The sequence below is a fragment of the Phytophthora sojae genome (genome assembly GCF_000149755.1).
Source record: "Phytophthora sojae unplaced genomic scaffold PHYSOscaffold_14, whole genome shotgun sequence".
NCBI lineage: Eukaryota > Oomycota > Peronosporomycetes > Peronosporales > Peronosporaceae > Phytophthora > Phytophthora sojae.
This window is the reverse complement of record NW_009258128.1, coordinates 296627-321591: the sequence shown is the minus strand read 5'-3', so window position 1 is coordinate 321591 and position 24965 is coordinate 296627. Positions and strand designations below refer to the sequence as shown.

General features: G+C 57.0%; 12 protein-coding genes across 12 annotated transcripts; 6 read left to right on the top strand and 6 right to left on the bottom strand.

Annotated features, from left to right (window-relative positions):
• Positions 1–565: 565 nt before the first annotated feature.
• On the top strand, positions 566–1390 carry PHYSODRAFT_531738 (hypothetical protein; the record flags this gene model as incomplete). Its single annotated transcript, XM_009539758.1, has 5 exons — positions 566–690; positions 753–828; positions 914–1036; positions 1114–1210; positions 1293–1390. 5 exons carry the CDS (start codon positions 566–568, stop codon positions 1388–1390), a joined length of 519 nt encoding a protein of 172 aa, XP_009538053.1.
• A 556-nt stretch (positions 1391–1946) lies between these two features.
• PHYSODRAFT_414924 (hypothetical protein) lies at positions 1947–2542 on the bottom strand (the record flags this gene model as incomplete). Its single annotated transcript, XM_009539757.1, has 2 exons — positions 1947–2142; positions 2232–2542. Coding segments are annotated over 2 exons (507 nt in total), but the record flags the coding sequence as incomplete, so codon positions are not given.
• Positions 2543–4426: 1884 nt separating this feature from the next.
• Positions 4427–6155, top strand: PHYSODRAFT_348439 (hypothetical protein; the record flags this gene model as incomplete). Its single annotated transcript, XM_009539756.1, has 1 exon — positions 4427–6155. The coding sequence occupies exon 1, from the start codon at positions 4494–4496 to the stop codon at positions 6153–6155; it is 1662 nt and encodes a 553-aa protein (XP_009538051.1). The 5' UTR covers positions 4427–4493.
• Positions 6156–6358: 203 nt separating this feature from the next.
• PHYSODRAFT_246691 (hypothetical protein) lies at positions 6359–7393 on the top strand (the record flags this gene model as incomplete). Its single annotated transcript, XM_009539755.1, has 3 exons — positions 6359–6711; positions 6801–7224; positions 7256–7393. The coding sequence occupies 3 exons, from the start codon at positions 6359–6361 to the stop codon at positions 7391–7393; spliced, it is 915 nt and encodes a 304-aa protein (XP_009538050.1).
• A 159-nt stretch (positions 7394–7552) lies between these two features.
• On the bottom strand, positions 7553–8377 carry PHYSODRAFT_246685 (hypothetical protein; the record flags this gene model as incomplete). The annotated part of the gene is made up of 5 exons (XM_009539754.1): positions 7553–7650; positions 7733–7829; positions 7907–8029; positions 8115–8190; positions 8253–8377. 5 exons carry the CDS (start codon positions 8375–8377, stop codon positions 7553–7555), a joined length of 519 nt encoding a protein of 172 aa, XP_009538049.1.
• A 285-nt stretch (positions 8378–8662) lies between these two features.
• On the bottom strand, positions 8663–9182 carry PHYSODRAFT_307188 (hypothetical protein; the record flags this gene model as incomplete). Its single annotated transcript, XM_009539753.1, has 2 exons — positions 8663–8952; positions 9020–9182. 2 exons carry the CDS (start codon positions 9180–9182, stop codon positions 8663–8665), a joined length of 453 nt encoding a protein of 150 aa, XP_009538048.1.
• Positions 9183–9249: 67 nt separating this feature from the next.
• PHYSODRAFT_531866 (hypothetical protein) lies at positions 9250–9813 on the bottom strand (the record flags this gene model as incomplete). The annotated part of the gene is made up of 1 exon (XM_009539752.1): positions 9250–9813. The coding sequence occupies one exon, from the start codon at positions 9811–9813 to the stop codon at positions 9250–9252; it is 564 nt and encodes a 187-aa protein (XP_009538047.1).
• A 391-nt stretch (positions 9814–10204) lies between these two features.
• Positions 10205–10997, top strand: PHYSODRAFT_531862 (hypothetical protein; the record flags this gene model as incomplete). The annotated part of the gene is made up of 2 exons (XM_009539751.1): positions 10205–10291; positions 10356–10997. Coding segments are annotated over 2 exons (729 nt in total), but the record flags the coding sequence as incomplete, so codon positions are not given.
• A 303-nt stretch (positions 10998–11300) lies between these two features.
• PHYSODRAFT_319723 (hypothetical protein) lies at positions 11301–12926 on the bottom strand (the record flags this gene model as incomplete). The annotated part of the gene is made up of 3 exons (XM_009539750.1): positions 11301–11598; positions 12588–12592; positions 12684–12926. The coding sequence occupies 3 exons, from the start codon at positions 12924–12926 to the stop codon at positions 11301–11303; spliced, it is 546 nt and encodes a 181-aa protein (XP_009538045.1).
• Positions 12927–19542: 6616 nt separating this feature from the next.
• Positions 19543–21065, top strand: PHYSODRAFT_550922 (hypothetical protein). Its single transcript, XM_009539749.1, has 2 exons — positions 19543–19639; positions 20075–21065. Exon 2 carries the CDS (start codon positions 20110–20112, stop codon positions 20950–20952), a length of 843 nt encoding a protein of 280 aa, XP_009538044.1. The 5' UTR covers positions 19543–19639; positions 20075–20109; the 3' UTR covers positions 20953–21065.
• A 991-nt stretch (positions 21066–22056) lies between these two features.
• On the top strand, positions 22057–22737 carry PHYSODRAFT_416625 (hypothetical protein; the record flags this gene model as incomplete). The annotated part of the gene is made up of 1 exon (XM_009539748.1): positions 22057–22737. A coding segment is annotated over one exon (681 nt), but the record flags the coding sequence as incomplete, so codon positions are not given.
• A 63-nt stretch (positions 22738–22800) lies between these two features.
• Positions 22801–24360, bottom strand: PHYSODRAFT_565997 (hypothetical protein; the record flags this gene model as incomplete). Its single annotated transcript, XM_009539747.1, has 2 exons — positions 22801–24028; positions 24104–24360. 2 exons carry the CDS (start codon positions 24358–24360, stop codon positions 22801–22803), a joined length of 1485 nt encoding a protein of 494 aa, XP_009538042.1.
• Positions 24361–24965: the final 605 nt, after the last annotated feature.

Sequence of the window (24965 nt, the reverse complement as noted above, 5' to 3'; positions counted from 1 at the left end):
GTCAGTTGTTCCCGTAAGTTACTGCGAGTTATTCTTACGTATATTGGAATTTACCGAGCCCGACTCGGGTGTGAGCTCAGGAGCAGCTTTAGTTGTGGACCGAACGGCGGCGCATGTGTATCTGATGACCCAACTTACACCTGTGGATTGACGAGGCGTTTGTTGATCACTTGAGCGACAAATTCAAGAAAGACAGTAGAGAATATCTCGAATTCCACCTGAAGCTGAAACCGAGCGACACCAAAACAAACAGCAACAATGATGTAAACCCGATATCGGATAAGCCCCAAGTTGTGATCGAGCAGCTCTCCACGCCAGGGAGGACGACAATAGAAGAAATCGTCAGGTTTTGTATCGGCAGTTCGGGAGCTGGAATACGGGTGCCACATTAGTGACGAATACGTGTTGGGCCCAAGTACAACGGAGCAGCAATTGTCTCGCCACGACGTCCTCTGAGCTAGTAACACTCTCAAAAATGCCCAACCATTCAATGAACAACTTCACATTTTCACACGAAGGGACGGGCGTTTCGAGAACAACTTCACATCCCGCGTCGCCCCTGGCCATGGCCACTCCAGCAGCCGGCAGCAACCAACGCACTTCTGCAGATGACGAGGCAGCGCGGAAGCTGCGGATCCGCGCAGCCTTCGACATGTTCGACAAGGAGAAGAAAGGGAGCGTCATCCAAGAGTGGGTGCCGTGCTTCAGGGAATCAGCGATGAGTGTATACTAACATATCTTTTGTCTTGTAGGGAGGTGAGCACGATCATGCGATACCTCGGCGCCTACCCGACCGAAAAGGATATCATCAAGAAGATCCTGCCAGAGGTAAGAGTTTGGACTATCGGTGACTTTACATTTACTTGATGAATCTGCTGCTCATTGCTGCTGTGTCGTATTTCTCTACTCTTAGATGCAAGAGGACGAGCCGTCGACGTTCGTGACGTACGACCGCTTCGAGAAGAAGATGCTCGAGGTGCTGTACACCAACGAGTACGAGCCTGACGCAGACGAAACGCTGCTCGCTGCCTTTCGGGTACTGAGTGAATTTCATGGTAAGATACACGGGATGATACTTCGCTGGTACTGAAGTACTTTGTCGCTGTTGAGTAGGTGATCGACACGGATAAGAAGGGCTACATTGAAGCTGAGGTGATGCGTGAGTTGCTCACCACCAAAGGCACCCCGTTCCGAGAGAAGGAGATGGAAGGTAAGAGGCCAGTAAACCTAATTGAAACTTAAGAGGATCTGTGCGCAAATTGATTCCTATCATGACCTTCGTCTGTTGGCAGCTTTCTTAGCGTCGGCAAAAGACCCGCCGACAGGACGGATCTACTACGAAGACTACATCGCGCTACTCACCCAGGCTCTGGACCCCAAGAAGGTCTAACACCGCATTGATTTAGGCAGGCTGGCTGTAAAGATTCTAGGAAGGTGATTAACAGTGCTGACTCCAGCAAGGCTCGGCAACTTCCGGTGAACACGCTGTTTTCTTCGATTCAAAGCGCTACTGTGACCCTACGAACTGTCTTTGGTACTGCACGAACAGCTAAAACTCGAGGTGCCATCGTCTGTTGCTGCGGTTGACTCTGGATCCGACCGTCAGCATGGTTAGGTCCTTCGATGTGTGAGATATTGGGAATGACCGGGCATTCCGAGCTATTCGGCACGGGAGCTCGTTCAGGTGCTAAAGACGCAGTAGTAGCGTCAACGCTGACCTGAGGCGCTGCAGACGCGAAGTCACTCAGGTTCACGCGCACCTGCACCACCTTCCTCGGTCGCTTTCCCGGCACCGACTCCGAGCGTGGCCTCGCATCTTGTGCTGGCTGAGTAGTTGGTTGTTGTTGTTGCTGCTGCTGCTGAGACCGATCGGCAGTGCGCTCAAACCCAGCAAACGATGCTCGAGTTTCGGCGGGCCGAGGCAAATCTTGAGAATGGCTACATGTATTAGCGCTGCGGAGACGGGAGACGGCCGAGACCCCCAAGGTCTTGCGGATGAGGTGCTCGGCGCTCTCGTGCATGCCGATGCGGCGCTTCTCATTGCGAAAGCCACCCGCGCTCTCCATCTCGTCGTGCTGCAGCGCCAGAGTGTACTCCTGAATGGCTTGGTTGAACTCGCCCTCGGAGTTGTAGCAGCCAGCGCTGTTCAGCCAGCCAGACACAGTCACTAGACAATTAGCTTCAACTCCCCACCAATACACTGATGCGGTTCTTGCCGCCACCTTACGTACCGAGCGTAGCGCGCCATCACGTGGTTGGGACTCAGCTCGAGCACGCGCGAGAAATCCCGGTGCGCGTCGTCCACGCGGCCGCTCTGGAAGAGAGCCATGCCGCGACTGAACCGCCCGTGGACGTCGTCCGGTCGGCTGCGCAGCAGCTCGGAGAAGTCACGCACGGCCTGGTCCCAGAGCTTGGCCTTCATGCAGGCGTGGCCCCGCACCGCGCGCGTATGCAGACAGGACGGGTCTGCTTGGAGCACTGCATGGCACTCGTCGATGAGGCGGTGGATGTCACGGAGACCCGCGGACGGATTTGATTCCGACGCGGCGTCCGACGACCAAGTTGCGGTGGAGCCGCTCAATGAGCTCATGACTGTGTCGGAATGCGTTGCTGCGTGTGCTGCTTCTTTGATCGCTCGCGCATTCGCCTGCGCCTAGAAAAAAAACTCCGAGCGACAGTCGAACGAACACCCGAGTGGTGCCTAGACTAGAAATAGCCTATCGCTCGGAACATCGCCAACTCGAACACCTGGATGCATGTAGACTGTCTTATGGCGTACCCGTGGTGCCTCTTTCGCGAGCACTGCCTGCTCGGAGCTAGAGGCACAACGGAAGGGAAGGGCGGTGGCATTCAACCACCGGACTGGTGCCATGCGTGACTCGAAGATCCTGGGCGGTCGTAGCGTTTCACGTACAACGCGACGACCGCTTCAACCAGCGTTTCGGAGGGACTGCTGTCTTTGTCACAGACTCCAGTCAACGATGGTGAGGTATCCATGACCTGAGGCTGCTGTAGCATTGCATTGCAGCCGGCGAAGGCCTTGACACTGCGGCCAGCACCCAGTCACTGATGCATTTGCCAGAGTGATTAATGCTCCGCCCCAAGTTCTTCCTCGCTCCACCGAGAGATACGGCGCCAATCACCTTACGCGGCGAGCGAAGTCCGACGGGTGTCGTGCCGACGTGGAGCTCTCCATGGCAACTCAAGCCCAATGCTAGCGAAAACGCCTTTACGTGCCCAGCGGGGCGCGATCGGCACGGGCACCGGCGCCGTCATCGCTTTGCGGCCAAAGGGGGGCAGTTTTTCCACTCGAGAGTTTCGCGCGCAAGTGCCCACAGCATCACTGGCACCAGCTTTTCAAAAAGTTTGGAGGGATTTTCACGAGACACGGAGGACAGGGCGACAAGCTGCTCCGGCCGGCGCGGGGCTGTCGTCCGTCCAGACTGCTGCCCCCGGAGCAGATGTCAAGGCTCTCCCATTTCCAAAGTTCCCCACGAATTCCATGAAGCTTTCACTCTAATGCAGCTGTGCGATGGCGCAGGCGTATTAGCCAAAAAAGAACTTTGACAAGTATCGAGACCGGGGACAAATTAAGTCTTTAGGGCTTGGCGGGGGGGGGGAGGTCAGTCCCATGCCAAATTCCCTCAATCCATCCCGGTTAGCGTTTTTCAGCATTCGCGAGTGCAATGCAAATGCAAAGCAAAGAATGTAATGGCAAAGAGCGGACTGCAAAGAGTTGATTGATTTTCGCGTTGCCGATCCAGTCGCGCGGCTCGGAAAGATGCGCCGGCATTGGGAACTTTGACGCTGCCTTTGATTGCCTTGCTGGGAGCCGAGTGCCGTAACGAACGCACTGCGTTGGCAACCTTTGCAGCTTCAAACGCGTGCCCGCTCGTGTGGAGATAACGCGCCCAGCTGGCGCCGCACGCACTCGCACGCCACAACTTCTCGCCGTTCGAGCAGATCTCTCTGGACACCTCAGAGGCTCGGACGACATTACAGCAGCGCCCTCGCTTTGCGGGCTTCAAGAATGGTACCGGGCGGGCTCTATTACGGCGTCGTAAAGTTGTGAAGCACCCGCTCGCACAGCAAAATTCAGAAACCCATTTCGACGGGGACATTCGACATCAAAGGTTCACGCTGAGCCATATTCTGCTTGAAGTCACAAAGTGACGAAACATTTTATTTGATATTGCAGTTTTTAAGATAGTGGCACGAGGCTTTTTAGCGGAAACTTTGGCTCTGACTCCTAGATAGTCAGTCCACACGGTGCGCTCTCGCCCGTTACCACGATCCTCCGAGCAGGCAGCAGCCGGGGCTTTCCTAACTGCTGGCAGGATGCGATATCCTTGTCTGTCTGCCATGGCGCGGGCACGGGTCTGGAGCAGGGCTCATTTTGCATTCTGCTCGCTGGCCGGAACTCGCGTCCTGCTTGCTTGTCGCCTGCTGCTCTAGATTAGAGACCCCCCCCCGCTTTCACACAACTTCCAAGCATGGTCAAGGTGGCTGTGCCCGCGAAGCTCGCCCTGGCAGCGTGCCTCTACACGGCGATGGCGTCGGCGACGACCGTCAACTTCATCAACAAGTGCTCGTACCCGATCGACCTGCACCACAGCCAGACGGGCTCGGCCTCGGCCAGCATCGCATCCATCGCGTCGGGCGCCACCTACACGGCGGACGCCAGCGGCCCCGCGCACATGTACCGCCACTCGAGCGACAACTCGGCCACGCTCTTCGAGGTGGCCTGCGACCACGCCGTCTGGTACGACATCAGCATCATCCCGCCCGGATCGGGCCACTGCGAGAGCCTCGACGCGTGCAAGTCCGCGGTCGGTGGCAAGATCGGCTTCAACGTGCCCATGACGGTCACCCCCAAGTCGAACGTGGGCAAGGGAAGCTGCGCGGCGCTCGACTGCCCCGCCGACGGCTGCAGCGACGCCTACCAGTTCCCCAAGGACGACACCAAGACGCACCACTGCCCGTCCGGCACGGAGCTCGACGTCACCTTCTGCAACGGCGGCGATGGCGACAACGCCGACCAGTCCCAGCAGCAGTACCAGAAGGGCGGCGTGGAAGTGTACATCGGCACGCCCGCCGCCACCACGGCCGCTCCTTCGAACGAGGAGCGCGGCGCCACGCAGCAGGGCAGCCAGAACCCCGAGCAGGGCAGCCAGAACAACGCCAACCAGGGCTCGCAGGGCACGGTGCAGAGCTACTCGGACCTGGGCACGGTCAAGGCCAAGTACGAGTACAAGGGCAAGAACGCCGGCAACGTGGCCGGCTCGTACAACCGCGTGACGGACCTGACGTCCTGCAGCAAGGAGTCGGTGAGCGTCAACAGCCCCGTTGGCCCCATGTCGGAGCCCGTGTCCATGATCTTCCGTGGTCCCCAGGTGATCGAGAACATCGCCGTGTTCAGTGACGAGGGCGGCAACGGCACGTGGAGCCGCGTTTCGTCGTACTCGCGCCAGGACGGCAAGACCGACAACCTGGTCTTCATGAACAACAAGAACATCGACTACTCGGGCCAGAACCAGCACGGCCCGCAGGGTTACGCCTCGGCCGACGGCAAGACCAAGGTCGACGAGCCCACGGTCTTCGAGGGCACCCTTGACGAGGCCTCAGACCCTTCGCAGATTGGTGGCGGCCCGGGCATCTCCACCGGCGCTGAGATCAACATCATGACCGGCCAGAAGTGCGACGGCCAGTGCCTCGGCTTCTCGGGCGACAACGACTACCAGGGCTGGAACGGCGGCAAGAAGGCGTTCGTGACCGAGGTCAAGATGCCGCAGGGCAGCAAGCCCAACCAGCCGGCCATCTGGATGCTCAACGCGCAGGTCATGCACTCGAACCAGTACGGCTGCAACTGCCGCGGCATGGGCCCCGTGGGCGGCTGCGGTGAGCTCGACATCGCCGAGGTAATCGAGACCAACGACGCGCGCGACAAGGTGACGACCCACTACTACTTCTACGACGGCTCGGTGCTGAGCCCCGGCGGCGACAACTTCGCCCCGCGCCCGTACGACTCGACCACGGTCTACGTGACGCTCATCGACGACTCGAACGACGGTCTCATCAAGATCGTCGAGCTCGACAGCTTCGACTTCTCCATCACGGAGCTCGGCTCGCTGTACCAGAAGCTCGTGGACTGCTAAGCCACGTAACAGTTACGTGTACATGTCCGACGAGGGGTCCATAGCTGCAGTGTGTCTATATACTATGGGAGCGGCAGTTTTACCTCAATACACGAGCCATTTTGACTTTCATTTATCATTCGAAGGTGTTCCACTTGCATTGCATTCCATCATTCAACACGGTTCCGTGAGAGGACAGGCCATAACGACGCTATTCTGAAGTCATGAGCAGCTCCATCACAGCGTCTTGGTCGTCGGACACCGCGTCGGAATCAAATCCGTCCGCGGGTCTCCGTGACATCCACCGCCTCATCGACGAGTGCCATGCAGTGCTCCAAGCAGACCCGTCCTGTCTGCATACGCGCGCGGTGCGGGGCCACGCCTGCATGAAGGCCAAGCTCTGGGACCAGGCCGTGCGTGACTTCTCCGAGCTGCTGCGCAGCCGACCGGACGACGTCCACGGGCGGTTCAGTCGCGGCATGGCTCTCTTCCAGAGCGGCCGCGTGGACGACGCGCACCGGGATTTCTCGCGCGTGCTCGAGCTGAGTCCCAACCACGTGATGGCGCGCTACGCTCGGTACGTAAGGTGGCGGCAAGAACCGCATCAGTGTATTGGTGGGGAGTTGAAGCTAATTGTCTAGTGACTGTGTCTGGCTGGCTGAACAGCGCTGGCTGCTACAACTCCGAGGGCGAGTTCAACCAAGCCATTCAGGAGTACACTCTGGCGCTGCAGCACGACGAGATGGAGAGCGCGGGTGGCTTTCGCAATGAGAAGCGCCGCATCGGCATGCACGAGAGCGCCGAGCACCTCATCCGCAAGACCTTGGGGGTCTCGGCCGTCTCCCGTCTCCGCAGCGCTAATACATGTAGCCATTCTCAAGATTTGCCTCGGCCCGCCGAAACTCGAGCATCGTTTGCTGGGTTTGAGCGCACTGCCGATCGGTCTCAGCAGCAGCAGCAACAACAACAACCAACTACTCAGCCAGCACAAGATGCGAGGCCACGCTCGGAGTCGGTGCCGGGAAAGCGACCGAGGAAGGTGGTGCAGGTGCGCGTGAACCTGAGTGACTTCGCGTCTGCAGCGCCTCAGGTCAGCGTTGACGCTACTACTGCGTCTTTAGCACCTGAACGAGCTCCCGTGCCGAATAGCTCGGAATGCCCGGTCATTCTCAATATCTCACACATCGAAGGACCTAACCATGCTGACGGTCGGATCCAGAGTCAACCGCAGCAACAGACGATGGCACCTCGAGTTTTAGCTGTTCGTGCAGTACCAAAGACAGTTCGTAGGGTCACAGTAGCGCTTTGAATCGAAGAAAACAGCGTGTTCACCGGAAGTTGCCGAGCCTTGCTGGAGTCAGCACTGTTAATCACCTTCCTAGAATCTTTACAGCCAGCCTGCCTAAATCAATGCGGTGTTAGACCTTCTTGGGGTCCAGAGCCTGGGTGAGTAGCGCGATGTAGTCTTCGTAGTAGATCCGTCCTGTCGGCGGGTCTTTTGCCGACGCTAAGAAAGCTGCCAACAGACGAAGGTCATGATAGGAATCAATTTGCGCACAGATCCTCTTAAGTTTCAATTAGGTTTACTGGCCTCTTACCTTCCATCTCCTTCTCTCGGAACGGGGTGCCTTTGGTGGTGAGCAACTCACGCATCACCTCAGCTTCAATGTAGCCCTTCTTATCCGTGTCGATCACCTACTCAACAGCGACAAAGTACTTCAGTACCAGCGAAGTATCATCCCGTGTATCTTACCATGAAATTCACTCAGTACCCGAAAGGCAGCGAGCAGCGTTTCGTCTGCGTCAGGCTCGTACTCGTTGGTGTACAGCACCTCGAGCATCTTCTTCTCGAAGCGGTCGTACGTCACGAACGTCGACGGCTCGTCCTCTTGCATCTAAGAGTAGAGAAATACGACACAGCAGCAATGAGCAGCAGATTCATCAAGTAAATGTAAAGTCACCGATAGTCCAAACTCTTACCTCTGGCAGGATCTTCTTGATGATATCCTTCTCGGTCGGGTAGGCGCCGAGGTATCGCATGATCGTGCTCACCTCCCTACAAGACAAAAGATATGTTAGTATACACTCATCGCTGATTCCCTGAAGCACGGCACCCACTCTTGGATGACGCTCCCTTTCTTCTCCTTGTCGAACATGTCGAAGGCTGCGCGGATCCGCAGCTTCCGCGCTGCCTCGTCATCTGCAGAGGCACGCTGGTTGCTGCCGGGTGCTGGAGTCGCCATGGCCAAAGACAAAATACGAGAAATGAAATATCGAAACGACCGTCCCTTCAACAGATGACTGTATTACTTCATGAAGATGCCCTTAGTCTTTTAAAACTGAAAACTTAAAAAGTTTTTCATTGATGGTTGAACATTTAGGAGGTGGGGGCTTGTTTTGCCAACTCACAGGACGTCCTGACATTGATCCGTCGTAGAAGATCTGTCGGTCTTGGGCCCAACGATGCAGTGCAACTTGGGGTCAGTACGAGCTAAACAGGAGCCATCAGCACTAATGCGGTACAAAATTCAATCTTCCTCTTCCTCGTCTTCGTTTTCGTCATCGTCTTCTGATGGCAAATATCTCGGCAAGTGCAAAGGCATTCGATGGAGCGGGTAGGCGTACAGCTCGTACTTTTCGCCCTCCGCAGACTCATCATCCAGCACTCCGCCTACGTATCCAACTGCAAAGCCGTCGTGAGTGCACACGACGCCACTCCTGGCGACGCAAGGCGCTGATAGAGAGATAACGATAGTGTTTCCTTGCCACCCAGATATTTCACCAGAAATCATAGAGTAGGTCCCGGAATTGTGAGAATCTGGGAATCCAAGTACGTAAATCGGAACTGGTTGGCACACAAGGGGTGTCATCCCAAGACAGCATACCCCAAACGAGCTTAACATTTTGTGGCACGGCGACTTCGAAGATCGCGAAGTCCAGATGCCCGGAGCTTTCCAAACAAACGGAACTGTCGATGCTAAACCGGAAGATCTCTTCCAAGTCGGTGTTATCAGGCGAGGGCCATTTGCGCGACCACAACTTGAGCATTATTGCTGTTTCTTTTCGTGTCGCTCGGTTTCAGCTTCGGATGGTATTCGAAATATTATCTTATGTCTTACTTGAATTTGTCGCTCAAGTGCTCGGCAAATGCCTCGTCAATCCACAAATGTAAGCTGGTCATCAAATACACGTGCGTCGTCGTTCGGTCCACAACTAAAGCTGCTCCTGAGCCAACAGGAGACGACAGTCTGACCACGGATTGCTGCGAGGCCGATAGAATCTTATGCTCGACTGTAGGTGGGTCCCATGTGTAGTCATCCCAGATTGAGCCACGCGGAGCCTTCACAAGCAGGTAAATTTGTCCACATGTCGGCTTTGGTTTATCCTTCAACACTTCACCAACGTATTCGCACATGCTTAGCTCTTTGTCTTGGGCAGTGAGCGCGACGAGGACAGCAGTCTGTCTACCCTTGTTGAGCTTCTTGACATCGTCCGACTCGGACTTCAGCCATGCGCCGTCGTGATACGCCAAAAAGAGCCGCAGGCGGTTTGCGGGGAACTTCACCTTTAGCTTCGCTGCGATCACGTCCTTCAGCTCGCCGACAATATCCTCAGCATCGACACTCGCACAGAACGCACTACCCTTCTCGCCGTAGATACAGCAGAACAGGCGAACCATATATTTGGTCGACAGCAAATTCTGGCAGCAGAAATTGGTGGGATATGAGAGTTCTCGACATCTTCTTTCATTTTCAATCCCAAGAATTTGTTCGAGTGTATTTCTTGGAATGCCGACCACTAACATCCATCCAGATGAATTAGTTCCAACGCGTCATTCTGCATTTTTAGTCTCGTTGTCATGCTGCGTTCAGGAGATACGAAAAGCGAAGGAACCACCACCTTCTCCGCACCTCTGGCGCGGCGCTATCGCTATGCAATTGAGCTCAAAGGCAACCTTCTAAGTATCTGGCTGGAAGACCTATCGAGGAAGCAGCAATGGTACAGTTATGTGCCCTGTGTTCTCGAGTATCGCTTGAGGTTTCTGATACACGTTGTGTATATGCTGCCCTTACAGGAGCACCAAGGATATGACTCCATCAGACTACGTGACAAGCGCCAATACAATTCCTGGCGCATCGCTGACCGACTATTTCCAGGTAAGGTTTAGTTCATGCTGGTTACCCATGCTCTTGTCGTCATGTGAACTTATGCCGATTCTAGTGTCTGTCTGATTCGCTAGAATGTGAAATAAGCGACTCCAGCCCTGTGCAACGCAGATTAAAGCCCCTTAATGGTGGTGGGTTTCGACTGGAGCTGGTGATGACTCTCCAATTTCTTCGATCTACGTGGGTGGTGAAGTATGCGTTTGATCTCGAGCCTGTGCCGTTGGAGCGGATTGATGTGGTGGAGTCAAATTTGCGTGACCAGCAGGATGCGTTGGAGCGGATTCGTGGAGAGCTGAGTGCCGCACAAACGCCCCCTTTTCTTCGGCTCGAGGCATCTCGCACACGGCAGTACTCGACACTCTCCTGTCTCGAGTCGAGATTGTGCTGGAACAAGGCTCACTGTGCAGAGTTTGCTGTGAATGGCGAGGATGGGGTGATTAAGATTCTCCGGCAGGGGGTTTACAGAATTGGGGGAGTCGTCAACTGTGCGCCCACAAGCTACGGCAAGACTGTCATGTTGCTAAAGAATGGCGTCTGCATCCAGCAAAACTACTGCGCATACATGGGAAGCAACCATTATGTGTCCACATCTCTGGATGCAATCGTACTTTTGGAGGAAGGAGACATGCTGACGATCACCTGTGGCACCAAGACTGTCACGACCTCGTACTGCTCGATCGTTGGTATCGTAGCTTGAATTCTTCGGATTGAATTCTTGTTTTTTGGCCTGGTCTCACTCAAATATATGGAAGTTTTTACTCAGCACTTAAACATTCGTCCTACATATACTTCTGGTCAGATCTAAACGCCGTCATTGCTGTCGACCGCCAAGGTAATAGCGTCATTCTTTCCAATATACTGTAAGTAAGAATTTTCATCGTAAGTAGAAAACAATGCTCGCTCGTTCCTTCAAGAAATTTATAGGCATGAAAATGCAGCACTGGTGCATTTTTTTCATTAAGGTTGAACATTTTAGGAGCACGGGGACCCTGATACTAGCTCACAGGACGTCCTCGCGAGACGCTGGTGATCCGTTGTAGAAGATTTCGGTCTTGGGCCCCACGATGCAGTACGGCTTGGGGTCAGTCTCGACAACGACGAACTCGACGTCTGGTTCTCCACTAACGAGGCTGCGTACGAGGAAGAAGTCGCCCGAGTGAACGGGACGACGAAAGGAACCCGCGAAGTGTGGCTCCACGTAGTTGTCGAACAATTTCTCGTCCAGCGTAACTCCGTCCACAGTGTCGTCGATGGGGAGGACGCGGATGGACTTCCCGTCGGGCACATCGCCCCCAAGGCTCGTCACGGCGAAGTAAGCGGTCTGCCCTTCTGCAGCTACCGTCCGCACCTTGTCCGAGTCCGCGGCTCTGCAGCGCCGGGGTCCTCGGCGGCTAGCAACGCCAATTCGTCACCTATACAAATATACACCGCTCCACGCGATATCCAACACGCACAACGCCTTGTACGTCGCCAATCCGAGGTGCTCGCACGTGATCCTCGACCCCTCCGCTTCTTATCGGGCCTAGGTAGGCGATAGCTGACTGGAGCTGTCCCTCTGTGAACTGTGCCCACGTGCGCGCACAACTCGCGGGTTCTCCCTTCCGGCGGATGCGTCCGCGGGGTACTGGTCGTCGATGGACGCACGTGTGCACTGTGACTCTGTGTGCACGCTGCTCGTCACCTCGGACCGGGCTCTTCACTTCGACTGCACTTTGACCTTAGTCGACTTGCTACGGCCAACTGCTTCGTGTATTGACGTTACACTCTGCTTGGCTCTACTGTATGGGTTGATCTGTACCCTACAGCGCTATTTCGATTCTGACTACACTTTTACTGCCATCACTTGGTGGCGTGGGCCCATGGGTGCCGGCCAACGGCTTCTGACCAGCACACCTTGGTCAATCGTCGGTCTTGGTCGTTGCCTTGGGTGAGGTGGCACGTCGGCGAGTTTCCAGCGTTGCCTCGCTCACCCCTTCGTTCTTCCGCGCCCCTTGTGTGCTATCCTCGATGTCATGCTCTCTTCGACTCTTCCTCCGCTTGTTCACCCCGTCGCCGCCGCCGTCTTGACTGCTGCTCGCTATCTTTCGCCGCCGCTTCGGATATCTTTACCAGTACTTGCGTACCCTCCTTGCGTCGTCCGTCCTCGATCCTGTTCCTGTTGTAGTCCTTGCTGCTGGGTCGTCTCTCCTTGAAGCTCTGTTGGTCCTTGGAAGCATCCTGGCACTCAGAGCCTTGGCTACAGTTGCTGCGCGTCGCTCGTTGCACTTTGACGATGGTCATCACGTACACTAGCTGCTTCGTGCACGTGACTGGTACTCGCTAATAGCCTTCTCAGCGCAGCCTTCTCAGCAACAGATGCCACTTTGCGCCACTCGGTGCTTACTGCGACCTCGTTGTCGATGTCCAAGCGGAGATTGCGCCGCATTATTGTGCTCAAGCGTGCCGCCTCTGACTGCGCTTCATCACTTTCGTCCAGGCGCGCGATGACTACAGTTTTCCTTCCTCCGTGCGTTAGCAGCAACACGTTGCCGTGTTGGACGCCCATCGCCGCCATGACGCTTTTGTCCAGCAACACCGTTGATTCATCGTCGACCAACGCTGCAGCGACCGAGAGTTTCGTTGCCATTTTCCTGGAGGAGCTTCACTGAGCTTTAGTTTATCCGGTGAGGTCGAATGAAGCCTTTGATTTAGGTGTGGAACGCGGAGTGGCAATATAGTCGTGAAGGCGATACCACAGTAGTGTAGAGTGAACTGGGGTATTTAGTATTTTTGTTCTTAGTAAAATACTGTACTGCCCAGCTACAAATAGCTCACGTCCTTAGATAAGGCTTCGAGGTGGGAAGCGCTCCCTTAGTCCTTGGTACGACAAGCTATCCGTTGGCAAAGGGTCATCAAAACCCAAAACTGTTGACTAATGGTAAATACATGCAATAAAACATGAATTCAGATTCCATTGCTGTCATTCGTTACCCCCATAGATTTCCAACGAGACTCGTCACGCGTCTTTGGCGCCGTTACGATGCAGCGGTAGCCAAACCTCCAAAGCCTCGTAACCATGAAAGATACGGAAGCTACTCGGTGATTGGGCCACTTCCCAAGCTCAGTTCACGCTAGTTTGAGTCTTCTAAACAATGAGCTCTAGTTGCGTGAGACCCTGACCTGAGAACGTAGCTTCCGTTAATGACGATTGCTGCGCTCAAAAAAGAATAAAATCTCACCGCTGCTGACGCTGGATACAACGAATTTTGCTGACTTACTTTTGTATTCATACGTACGCGCTCGATTGAAGTGACCTGTACTGCACAACGTGTTGTGCGTAACCGCTGGATCTTAGCCATGCGAGTCACTTGCGCTTTGTATGGCGCGAGTTGAAGCTGTTGCCCTAGCCGCCTGCAGGTACCGCTCACGAGATGGCTACAGCGTTTGATTGTGGAGACCGCCGCCCCGTTTGCCCCAAAGGTCGCGACGGCTTATGATTAGTTGAAAATGTGTTTTCGGGACGTCTATTGGTGGAAATTGCATCGGAGGGAGTTAGGGACCTGCAGACGAATGCACACAACCCGCGTTGCCCTTTCTGCATCGGCGCTCGCTTCAACACCGTCCACGGCAACAATGAGGACGCACCGAGAGCTTTAGGCGTCGCCACCAGGACACGATGTAGCTGCACGCCGAGCGCGCAATCGACAAACTCACTTGGAGCGATGTCACGACTGTGGATAGCCACTGTGAGGGCACTGTCTCAATGGCCGCCGTCAACAAGCTCGCGGAGGGCACTTCAACACCCTTTAGCAGATACTCTGGGTCCGCCGCAGCGTTCACGAGATTGAACCAGCGAATGGCGCTCTTGAAATTGGCTTTACCAATACAGGTTAGTACGTACTCGTTCTGTATGCATTAAATTGCTGAGGAGGATCGCAGAAGACACACTTCCCTGCGTACGATATCCACAGCAGTATCCAACAGACTATAGCGTGAATTATCGTATCGCATTTACTGTAGTTTACGAGTGGCTTGGTTCGGTCGACTTCCTCTTGGCTTGGTTCACGCCTCGCCCAGCTATGTGCTGCCGGATGGCTGTCTGATTTGATCCTCTTGGGAGCCTGCACTTGCCGGGCTCCTTCCGCCACGTGTTCGCATCACCGCCGCCAGCAGCGGAGCCGCTCGGCCTCTCGCTCGGGGTTATCGGTATGTTCATTCGCGCTTGCGCGCTGACTTTATCTGGCGCCGCGGCGCGTCGAACTGGTGCAGCCGCCGCCCACGCGGCAGCAGCCACCCCACGAGCGCAAGATACGCCAGCGCCAGCACCACCACGGCGCCCGCGAGCGCCGGGAGGCCGCCCAAGTGGGCCACGGTCTCCGCGAAGGTCACGCCCGCGTCGGCCTCCGCGTCGCCGATCGGCTGAGCCGTTGCCGCCACGGGCAGCAGCGTGAGCAGCATGAGCAGCGGAGCCGACGTGGTCCCCATCTCGCCTGTTGAGCCCGCGATCAGCTTTGACAGGGGGCGTTTTGCGGCTGTGGTTCCCCTGACCCTCACCCTTCCCTACCTTTATCTCCTCCAATCAATTCTCTCCGTTTGTGCCGCAATGATGGTGCCCGGTTCACTTGATCTTTTCCTGCGACCTGCTCGCATCAATCGCGCACGATGGTAAGGGGCTTTCTCCTTCCCCTTTACACAATTCAAACGCAGCCGGCAGCCTCCAGGCTCGAAGCGCGCGCGGCAACTCAACTCAACTCAAGTCGGCTCGGTCAGTACCGGCAACAGCAACAGCAACAGCAACAAGCGCCGGCAGAAGACGCAGACGCGCACCCGCCCAGCCCAACCAGCCCATTGCCCCGACCGCTCTGCAACTGCAACAGCCAGTCCTTCCCGGTACGGCGCAGGCAACTCGCAGTCAATGGCGCTCGCCACGTGTGTGATGCCAGCTGGGCGAGCTTTTTTTCATTGGGGATATCCGCCGCTGACATTCACTCTTGCCGCCGCGTCTTCCCCCCATTTAGCTCAACTCGACTCGACTCGCGCGCCAAGCAAGGCCAAACAAGCGCGCAGTTTGAGAATTCGGACAGGCAACAGACAACCTGCCCGGTTAAGGTACAACAAGCAACAAAAGGCCGCAAGGCAACCTGCTGTTGCCTTTGCGGCCAGCAAGACAAAAGGAAATGTGTCTCACCACCACCACTGACGGCGCAACTGCATTGCATCTGTAGTGTTTGGGCGCACCCAGAAGGCCGGCGCGTTTGTGGTTGGCCCAGGCTCTGCACCCTCGTCCCAGCCAGCGGCAGGCGTTAAAAGGCGACGTCTTGTTTTGCCGCGCTTTTTGTGGCTCAGAACCGCGGGTCTTTTATACCGAGGACGGCACCCCGCCGCAAGGGCAACACGGCAACAGCAACAAGCAGCAACAAGCGGTATATTTAGTCGGCTGGCGGCTTGATTGTGTGTGTAGGCGAAACGGCAGAGAGCCAAAGAGACCCGAGTCTCAACACTGCAGAGCAGCAAAACCAGGAGGCAACCACCGCCAGTGACCAACGAGTAGGGGACGCCGCCGGTGTATAGGTGACCCAAGCGGCATTCTTCGAGCAGACGCCCACAACCCGAGCGCCGCAGGGAAGGGGCAAGCCACTGACGAGCGTGTTGAGGTGAGTCTGCCTCTCGATGAAGTGCAGCAAGATTTTTTCGCGCCCGCCGAGTTGCCGCTCCAATATGCAACTAACTGACCAACTCTAACCTTCCCTCCCTGTCGCTCTTGTTGCCGCCATGTTGCAAGGCCCAGAGTCTAACCGTGTACACAACAGCAACAATGCCGCGACCGCCAGCGAAGGCAAGCACCGTGGGCGTGAGTAGCCCGCCGGCAACGACAGCGCCGACGCAGGCACAGCCAGTGTCGCACATGCAGCGCATGAAGGAGGAGGCGGAGATGCAGCAACTGCAGATGCAACAGTACCAGCAAGTGCAGCAGTACCAGCTCCAGCAACAGGCTCAGTTGCAACTGCAACAGCAGCAACAAGCGCAAGCACAAGCACAATTGCAACAGCAACAGCAAAACCAGCTTCAGTATACGCAGGGGATGAGCGCCGCTTCGGGCACGTTAGGACAAAGCGCAACAGCTAACAACCTCGTGTCAGTTGCCGTGCAAGCCGCAACAAACGCCGCCAACGCAGCGGCAACAGCAGGAGGCGCCACGGCCGGAGGAGGCTACGCTTTCCCGCGCAACTCGCCGGAATTTGCCTGTGAAAATGTGGGGGAACGCGTTAAGGGAAAGCGGCGGAAGTATTGCCCCCACGAGGTCACAGCGCTCGTGCTGGGCGTGCAGCGATACGCAGACGACAGTTGTCCGTGGAGCTCCATCCTTCGAGACCCTCATTTGGGGCATTTGTTCCACGGGCGGAGCGGAGTCGACCTCAAGGACAAGTGGAGGACGCTTATCAAGACCCGACCGGAGCTGGCAGCGTACACGGAGAACCGCAAGAACCACCGCAAGTACCGGCCTTTTTCGGCCACAGAAGAGCGCGCGCTGCTGGAGGGAGTGAAGAAGTACAACGGCCAGAGGAACGTGTGGTCGCTCATTCTGATCGACAAGGAGCTGGGCCCGCAGTTCAACGACAGATCCAACGTGCAGCTCAAGGACAAGTTCCGGACTATGAGGAGGGCGGGCGCCACGTCGTCCTTGTTGGTTAGTGGAGGCGGTCCCGTTGGTGCAGGAGCTGGTACAGCGAGTCGAAGGACGTCGGCTGCGTCTACGCCGACGTCGGACAGTGCGGCGACCACCGGAACGTCAGTCGCGACCAGCGCGACGACCTCTAGGACACAGTCGTCGTCTGCAGCGTTGACGGCTGCGGTATCTGCAGCGGTTAGTGGATCGAGCAGAGCACCATCGACGGTGACATCGGCAAGTCAACAGGCTGCAGCTTTACTGGTGCAGAACAGCAACGCAGCGACCGCCATGTTTGCAGACCCGAACTTGTACCTGGCAGGGTCGTTCGCGCTCCCGCCGCATATGTCCCAAGCTATGAGCATGCCGCAGATGACGACGACCCAGTCCCGACAGCAGACAGCACACGCACAGGCCCAAGCGCACGCTCAGGCACAGGCACAAGCTCAGGCACACGCGCAGGCTCAGGCGATCGCGAATGCTCAGGCCCGCGCTGCTCAGGTCCAGCTTGAACAGCAGATGCAGCAGATGCACAGGGGGCAGCAAGTGACTCTGGACAAGCAATACCAGGCGCTGAACGCTCAGAGCCGCTATAGCGCGGGTATTACGGGCTACCAGCTCGTCGGCAACCAGATCGTCCCGCAGCAGACGCTTTATTACTCGCAGTCACAGCAGCAAGCCCACCTTCAGCAGCAGCAGCTCCAGCAGCAGCTTCAGCAGCGGCAACTCCAGCAGCAACAGCAACAGCAACTTGCTGCGGCCATCGCTGCGGCTGCGAACTCGCAGACGTCTCAGCAGCAGAAGTCGCAGTCGACAAGTTCAGGGCTGCCCAGTGGGACGTCAACGTCACGAGGTGCGTCAGGTAGTGGTCGTGGGGGTGACCGCGTCCGAGGGCGAATTGCGCAGTCTCAGTCTGACAGGCACGATGATGCGAACAGTATGAAGGTGGGGGAGCTGACCTCGTCTTCTGTGGAGGAGCTGCTGCTGCAGGAAGCCAATGCCAACGCGGCAGCAGCTTCTGCATCAGCAGAGGGAAACGTGTCATCGAGTGGTAAGTCTGCTGCCTGGATCTCTATGTATGCGATGTCGTTATGCTAACGAATTCTCTTGATGTGGCTGTGCAGATCACAACACACGTACCATTTAGTGCAGAGGCTGCCTGCCTTCAAGCGAGCAGACATTATAGTTTTTTTGCCAGGTGGGCGAAGTAAGTGAGCTGCTGAGCAGACGCATTCACCACAGTATACAAGCACTGCAGACAGCAAGGGGCGACGAAGAAGCGGAACCGAAGGAGGATTGTTGATAATGTCAAGTCGTACCATAGCACAAAGAAGAGAGAAAAAAGACAAGCACCAAAAGAAAAAGAGATATCAACAAACACCGACCGCTATTTTGCCTTTGCAGTCCGCTCTCTAACTTCAGTAGTACGGTAAAAACGTCCAAAGTGGACGTTTTCCCGGAAGTGAAGGTTGAAGTGGTACTTGTTGTACCCATTCCGTTGACAGCCATGAGTGATGGACTTTGTTGCCGTAGCTTCACCGCTGTCATTGCGCAACTTGCTCACTACACCACAGGAGCGACTTCTAATCGACATGAGCCCGAGCTTCTCGCGCAAGTTGGTGGCACAGCAAGTGGACTTGGTCGAACTGAAGATGCAGCAGTGTGCTGCGATTACGCCGTTGACCGGGTGGGTGTACTGGCAACGCGACCCAAGACGATCCCCCAACTGCTGGACCAAGGTGTTCGCCGTGCTGGACAACGCGCTCCTGTGGCTCTTCCAGCGAGAAGACTCCGCGCCTCGAAGTCTGCTGGTGTAAGTGGCTGTCGCAAGCGTTAAGGAAGGTGACGGAAGAATACTGCAAGTGGTGGATCCGACCGGAGAGCAGCTCTGCATGTGCTTATACGACGCCGCTGCCTTCGAGCGCTGGAAGTCGAGACTGATTGAAGCTGCCGACTTGACGAACGCGTTCTTTCGCACCAGTGGAGTGGACGTGACGGACCTCCCGCGCTGGAGCACGTATCGAGGCACGCTGGAGGACTACAACCGGGACTCGAAGCGGACGAGGTGCCGAGACGCCTTCGCCCACATGACAAGACGCTGGAGACGGCAACCGGGAAATGTTGGAGTCTAAGACACAGCTGAGTAGAACAGATATGAGTCAGCACACCGCGAATGAAGCGGGGTGCGTAGTAAATAGGTAGATTGAATCGGAATGCCACGTAAGACGGTGCCATGCTGAATGTGCTTTCGCTGGGTTCTACCTGGAAGCCTGGAAGCCGGAAGGTGAGGTCTAGAGGCTGCAGCTGGTCCGACCCGTGAGACTACTACCGGTCTCCATTTTGTTCTACCCCCATCGAGCCTTGGCTGCGACAGGCACCGATCAACTAAATGATGGCTCCCCGACTCATCCTGCAACGTCGGTCGGATCGGCACTTCACGTTGCAGGGAGGGCTCCAAGCACCACGCGGCAAAGACAAGCAGCAAGCTTCAACTGCGCGGTACCGCTACAAGAACGACTCCCCGTCTAATAAGCGGTGATAGATGGGTATTGCAGCGCGGCCGGCGCGCAGGGCCGATCGAGATCGCGCGGCCAGCGTAGCGACGATCCCGTGGAGCTGCCCCAAGCTCGCTGCGGACCTTGCAGCGACGGGAGCAACGTCGGCTGTTGATGCCTCCGGCCAAGTTGAAGCGGGTCGACCAACCAAAGGAGATCGTCACGGAAGCGGCAAATCGCCCATTTTGTCTGCCGTGCGTGCCGCCAAGGATATCCAAAGTCTCCGTCCGCAGGGAATCAAGTCGCGGATGCCTTTGGTGATATATTATTGCTGCCTCCGTTAAACGCCATGAGCTTGTGGGCGGAAACTGGATGAATCCGGTCGCGCTCCAGTTGCCTGGGCAAAAGCGGATAGTATTACCCCTCCTCTGTACGCCGCTCGTGTCAACAATCTCCGGAAACGCAGTCGGCTAATTATACCTTACCGCAATAATCTATTTGCGCGGCCCAATCAGCGCGCGTCTAAGTGGACATTGCGCGGTTATCAGCCGGTTATCAGGTGAAGATTCAGAAGCGCCACTTGCCGCTGTCCCACGAGGAGCTCCCAGCCAGCAGGCAGCGGCAAGCGCCAAGGTCTGCGCCATTCTGCAATTGGCTCGCTAGGGCTCATGGCGTTCCCCACGCTGAGCCGCCGCCATGTGGCCACGCCCGTGCACCGCTGCAAGCGGAGAGCGCCGCAGCGCTCCACCCCCAACAATGCAGCAGCAAAAGTATCTTCGCCCGTCAAATGCGCGCGCTCCGAGTCGCTGCGGTCCACGTGGATGACGAGCGGCAGCGAATCGTTCGAAGAGGATCTCGAGGAAGAGGATCAAGAGCCCGAGGCCGACCGGGAGTGCACCGAGCTGCAGGTGTTCGTGGAGCTGCAGCGGCCGCTCAGCGACTGGGTCTACTGGCAGCGCGACGCCGTGGCGCTGCCCAACTGCTGGACGCGAGTCTTCGCCGTGTTCTGCGGCAACCTGCTGTGGCTCTACCGCTACGAGGACGCGTCGGCCAAGAGCTTGCTGGTGCGCATGCGCGTCACGACGCTGGATGTGTCCAGCGCCGACGCGCGGCTGCTGCAGTTCCGAGACGCCGCTACGGTCGACAGCGTGCAGCTCTACATGCCGGACGCGCCGGCGTTCCACCGCTGGCATAGCCACGTATCCACGGCGCTGAGCAAGTTCCCTCCGGTTCAGGAGAAGGAGGAGCAGCAGCAGCAGCAGAGATCAAGACAGAGCGCGGTTGTGCCGGCCGTGGCCTCTGCCATGCAGAAGAAGGGCTTCTGGAAGGCGCTGGCTGCTGCGGTGGTGGAGGGCGCCAAGTCCTCGAGTTACCACCAAATTGCAGGCCACGAGGAGACCGCCATGGTGGTTCGTGATAGGAAGAGCCTGGGCCAGCGCTGGAAGGGCGTCACGACGACGCTCCGCGGCGCGCTGAAGCTCGGCAAGAAACAGCCACAGCTCGCGCTGTGAGACGAGGAAGAGGATCCAGGTTCTTCACGCCATGGTATGAGCCTGGCCGTTGCCGGTTGCGTGGATCACGTGCGTACTATTAACTTAACGTAAAAATTACCATTCAAAAACACCGCTGCTGTTCGATGCTGGACGCATACCCAGCCAGCCAGCCACCTGATGTGTCAGCAGCACGCCATGCCGGCAAAGTCTGGGGCTGTCAGCGGCCAGGCGCCCGGATCCAGCAGACGAGAAGGCAAGAGAAGACAAGGTCTCTCAAGAGGGAAATGCAAGTTGCGGTTGCAGTGTGCTCCCCTGCCAAGAGAACCAACACCGAGAGCTCTGCCGCTCAACAAGCCAAGCCGAGTCTTGGCTTTGGTGACGGCAGCAGGAATCCATCGTGGGCGAGGAATCCCGGCACGAGATGCAGCGCGCGCTTTGCCGTCCGTGTGACATCTCAGCCCGTTCGTCCGCCGAAGCTACCGCCGAGAGCTTTCGGGGAAGAGATAAGACTGGCGGCCATTCGGGTGGGGAAACGGACCACTTCAACGTGGGCCGTTATGCCAACGGCGTTGCCAGTGCGGTGGTCGGCGCAGGCTGCGTCGATGCTAGACGCAGTCCACGCGCAGCGCGCCATTGGAGGACCATCCATTCTGAATGCGATTAAGGCAAGGCTGACCGCAACTGCGCACTGCCACCACGGTCTCACCTAGAGCCCACTGGAGGCAGTCAAGTCCTGCGTACAGGCCGGAAAAGGTATCTGCTACTCCACGCCAAAAACTTAAAGCTTACGCCTGCAAGCCACCTCGAGAACAGCAAGAATGCGCAGCGTCCGACCTGGCAGAGGCCCAAGCAACCCCGCTCGGTAGAGGTACCCTGCAAGTTGGAGCTGGCCAGTCCGAACTGCTCCCCAGCTGATCTCCAGCACTACAGCTTTTTATCGTCATTCCTCTCGCCATGATCATCTCCGCTCCACTTTTGACGGTGCTGGCCTCCGCGTCTTCAACCCTCGCCGACCGCCACTTCACACTCGCGTCGGACGACTGGAGCTGCTCGCCCGACCAGGCCCCAATCACCGACGTCAAAGACCCGTTCTACCGATGGGTCTCAGCTTTGGACACGAAAGCTCCGCGGTTCGAGGGCCACCACGACTATTTGTGCGACGACAGCTCCAAGGACTACGCGACGTGGGAAAACTGCCTGCCAATCAGTACGAACTTCGACGTGGAAGACTGTGCAGGTGCCGACCGCCTTGACATGCTGTCCACGATGCGGCAGCCGTGTCAGGCCAGTGTGCTGCACATGCTGCTGGTCGATGTGTACGCTGAGCTGGACCGTGCTGGAGGCGAACCTGCTCTTGTGTTCGGCACGCTACTGGGAGCTGTTAGGGACGGAGGCATCATCCCGTTCACGGAAGACGCAGATATCGGCTACCAGGTGCAGGACGAACCCATGGCCATTGTACGCCGACGACTGCAGGAGAGAGGGTACCATGTCTTCATGGACAGTGTTTGGCGAGTCTGCGTGGCACCGACGCACCCGTTGGCCGATCGACTGTATGATCCCATGTTGGAAGCTCCGATCGAGTCGTGCACAGGGCCGTATCTTGACTTGTATCGGATCGAACCAGACCCCAAAGTAGCGGATCACTGGAATATCGAGCGCTCACATAGGAGGAATGATAGCATTCCGGTTGATAAAATCCTACCGTACTCGAAGGTGAAGTTGAACGGCGTTGAGTACGATACGGTGGCTGACCCCGTCGACTTCTTGAGGGAGGAGTACGGCGCGTCGTACACGAGACCGATGAAGAACAGGAGAGAGCAATGGGAAGGGCAATATATATGAACTTTTACTTACTTCGTTATCTTAATAATATTCGCGGTACAGCTTGAACAATGTCAATGACAATCCGAGGACGCCGACGACAATGCCAGCGCTGAGCATGAGCAGCGGTCCAGCGTGTTCACGCGTCAGCATGGGGCCCTTGGACTGCAGCAGGAAGAACAGCGCCGGCATGATGAAGATCAGCAGCGAGCCCGAGACGGAGCCCACGATGCTCAGCGGAATCTTGACCGAAGGCACGAAGATGCTGCACGTCAGGATGAGCACCAGGCTCAGCACCGTAACGCCCACGTACTCCTTGTATGAAGCCTCGTGGCTCGGAGTCTGCACGCCGTTCTTGACGCGGAGGTAGACGCTCAGGACGCACGAACGGAAGGGCCACATGGCAATGGGCGTAGTGAGCACAAGCGCCAGCGCCATGCAGAGCTGGCCGACCAGCAGCGGTGCCGCGACGGACTTGTGCTGCGCCACGTACTCGGGCGAGAAGTTGAGCAGGATGTTGTCCTTGGTCTCCGCTCCGAACTGAAGGTATCCGCACAGCGAGATGATCTCGTACAGCACGAACGCGACGCTGATGGCTCCAACGACAGCTCGGTTCATTCGGGGCAGCGTACGATCCTTCAGCTCTTCGTAGACGGGCAGCGCCGTGTTGTGGCACGCGAACGCGGAGATCAGCAGCGTGACAGTGTAGACACTACCGGGCTCCAGTCGAACAGCCTGCACTCCAGGCGCAATAGTCGCGCCTTCAGCATTATACGCAGCCAGGAACGCCACGAGAACAAACGCCACGACGTAACCGATGGAGAGAATGGCGAGCACCGAGGCCAGCCACAGTTTGCCAATACGGCGGCTCAGCGACAGCGGGAAGACCACCGAGGCAACGAGAATAACTGTGATCATCCACTTGTTCTGCGCCGAGACGGCCAGCACCGCTGCGCACAGGTCCGTGACGAAGATGAGGTAGCTCACGAGCGTACCAAAACCGCCGAAGATGAACGTAAATTCGGCCAGCCACGTGCCCACCGCGCCCATAGTAAAGTGCCCCAAACTCTCGTACGTCTTGGCGCAGTTGTTGCCCGCGCGGTCGCTGGCAGACAGCAGCAGGTGCACCGAGTAGCGCGTGATCATGGCAATAGCCAGCGTGATGGCGTTGCCCAGCAGCCAGCCGCTGGACGCGATGGCGAACGGCACGGCCAGCGTGCCCGAGCCCAGGATGGTGTTGGTCAGCGTGAACGTGGAGCCCCAGATCGAGCTGGTGGCGTGCGCCGGCGCCTCCTTCTGCGCCACGTCGGTGGGCGCCGTCTTGTGCACGTCGATGGCGTAGGACGGCTCGGCCAGCAGGTAGTCCGACTCTCTGGCGAAGCCCTGCACGTGGCCCGCCGTCGTGCGCGGGCTGGGCACGTACTCGCCCATGGAGACGGCGCGCGGCGCGGAGTCGCACTGGTGCTTGAGCGTGTCGAGGATGTCGCGCGAGCCGCGCTTGACGGGCGAGAACGTGAGCCCGCACTGGTGCACGACGGCCAGCTGCGGGTCCAGCAGCACGGGCCGCACGGGCAGGTGGCTATGGCTGGGCTGCGGGGCCATGGTGATGAAGAGGAGGTAATGTGGAGACTTGCTGCGGCTGCGGCTTGGGCGTGACGCGGCAAGTTGAATAGTGAGCCCGAGCAGGCAAGCGGTTGCAGTCAGTCCGACCGCAGACGACGAAGATTTGGAATATGTTTAGGCGGCCCGGCTATGTGAAGAATCGGGGATGAGCAGGCACTTGCATAATACCCAATCCTGGCGAGGTTAAGTGCGACACGCCGTGACACCGCAAATTGAAGCCATATCATTCGCTACACGTCACATAATCGAGGTTTTGATTCGCTTGGATTTCTTGCGAATCGTAGAGTGGAGAACATGAACTTGCTTTAACTAATAGCAGCGCTTAATAAAAAAGCATCGAATGATGACGCAAGCGTAGTTCGAACTTAACAGTTTGGCTTACAAATCATGTTTCGAACCTAACGCGAAATGAGACGACCATCGAATTTCAACTTGCGTCTCGCAAGGCAAGCAAGGTCCGTGCAGTTCGCGACCTAGGCAAGGCCCGCCCAGGCCGCCTAAAGGATAGTGACTATGGCGTCCTCGACAGCCGTAGCAGCCTTTACAGCCGAGACGGCAGCTTGAGAACGTATCGGCATTTTGCA

Bases quoted from the DNA above. Each gene is read 5' to 3' on its own strand.
- PHYSODRAFT_550922 (XM_009539749.1), top strand. From the start codon at position 20,110: ATGGCGTTCCCCACGCTGAGCCGCCGCCATGTGGCCACGCCCGTGCAC.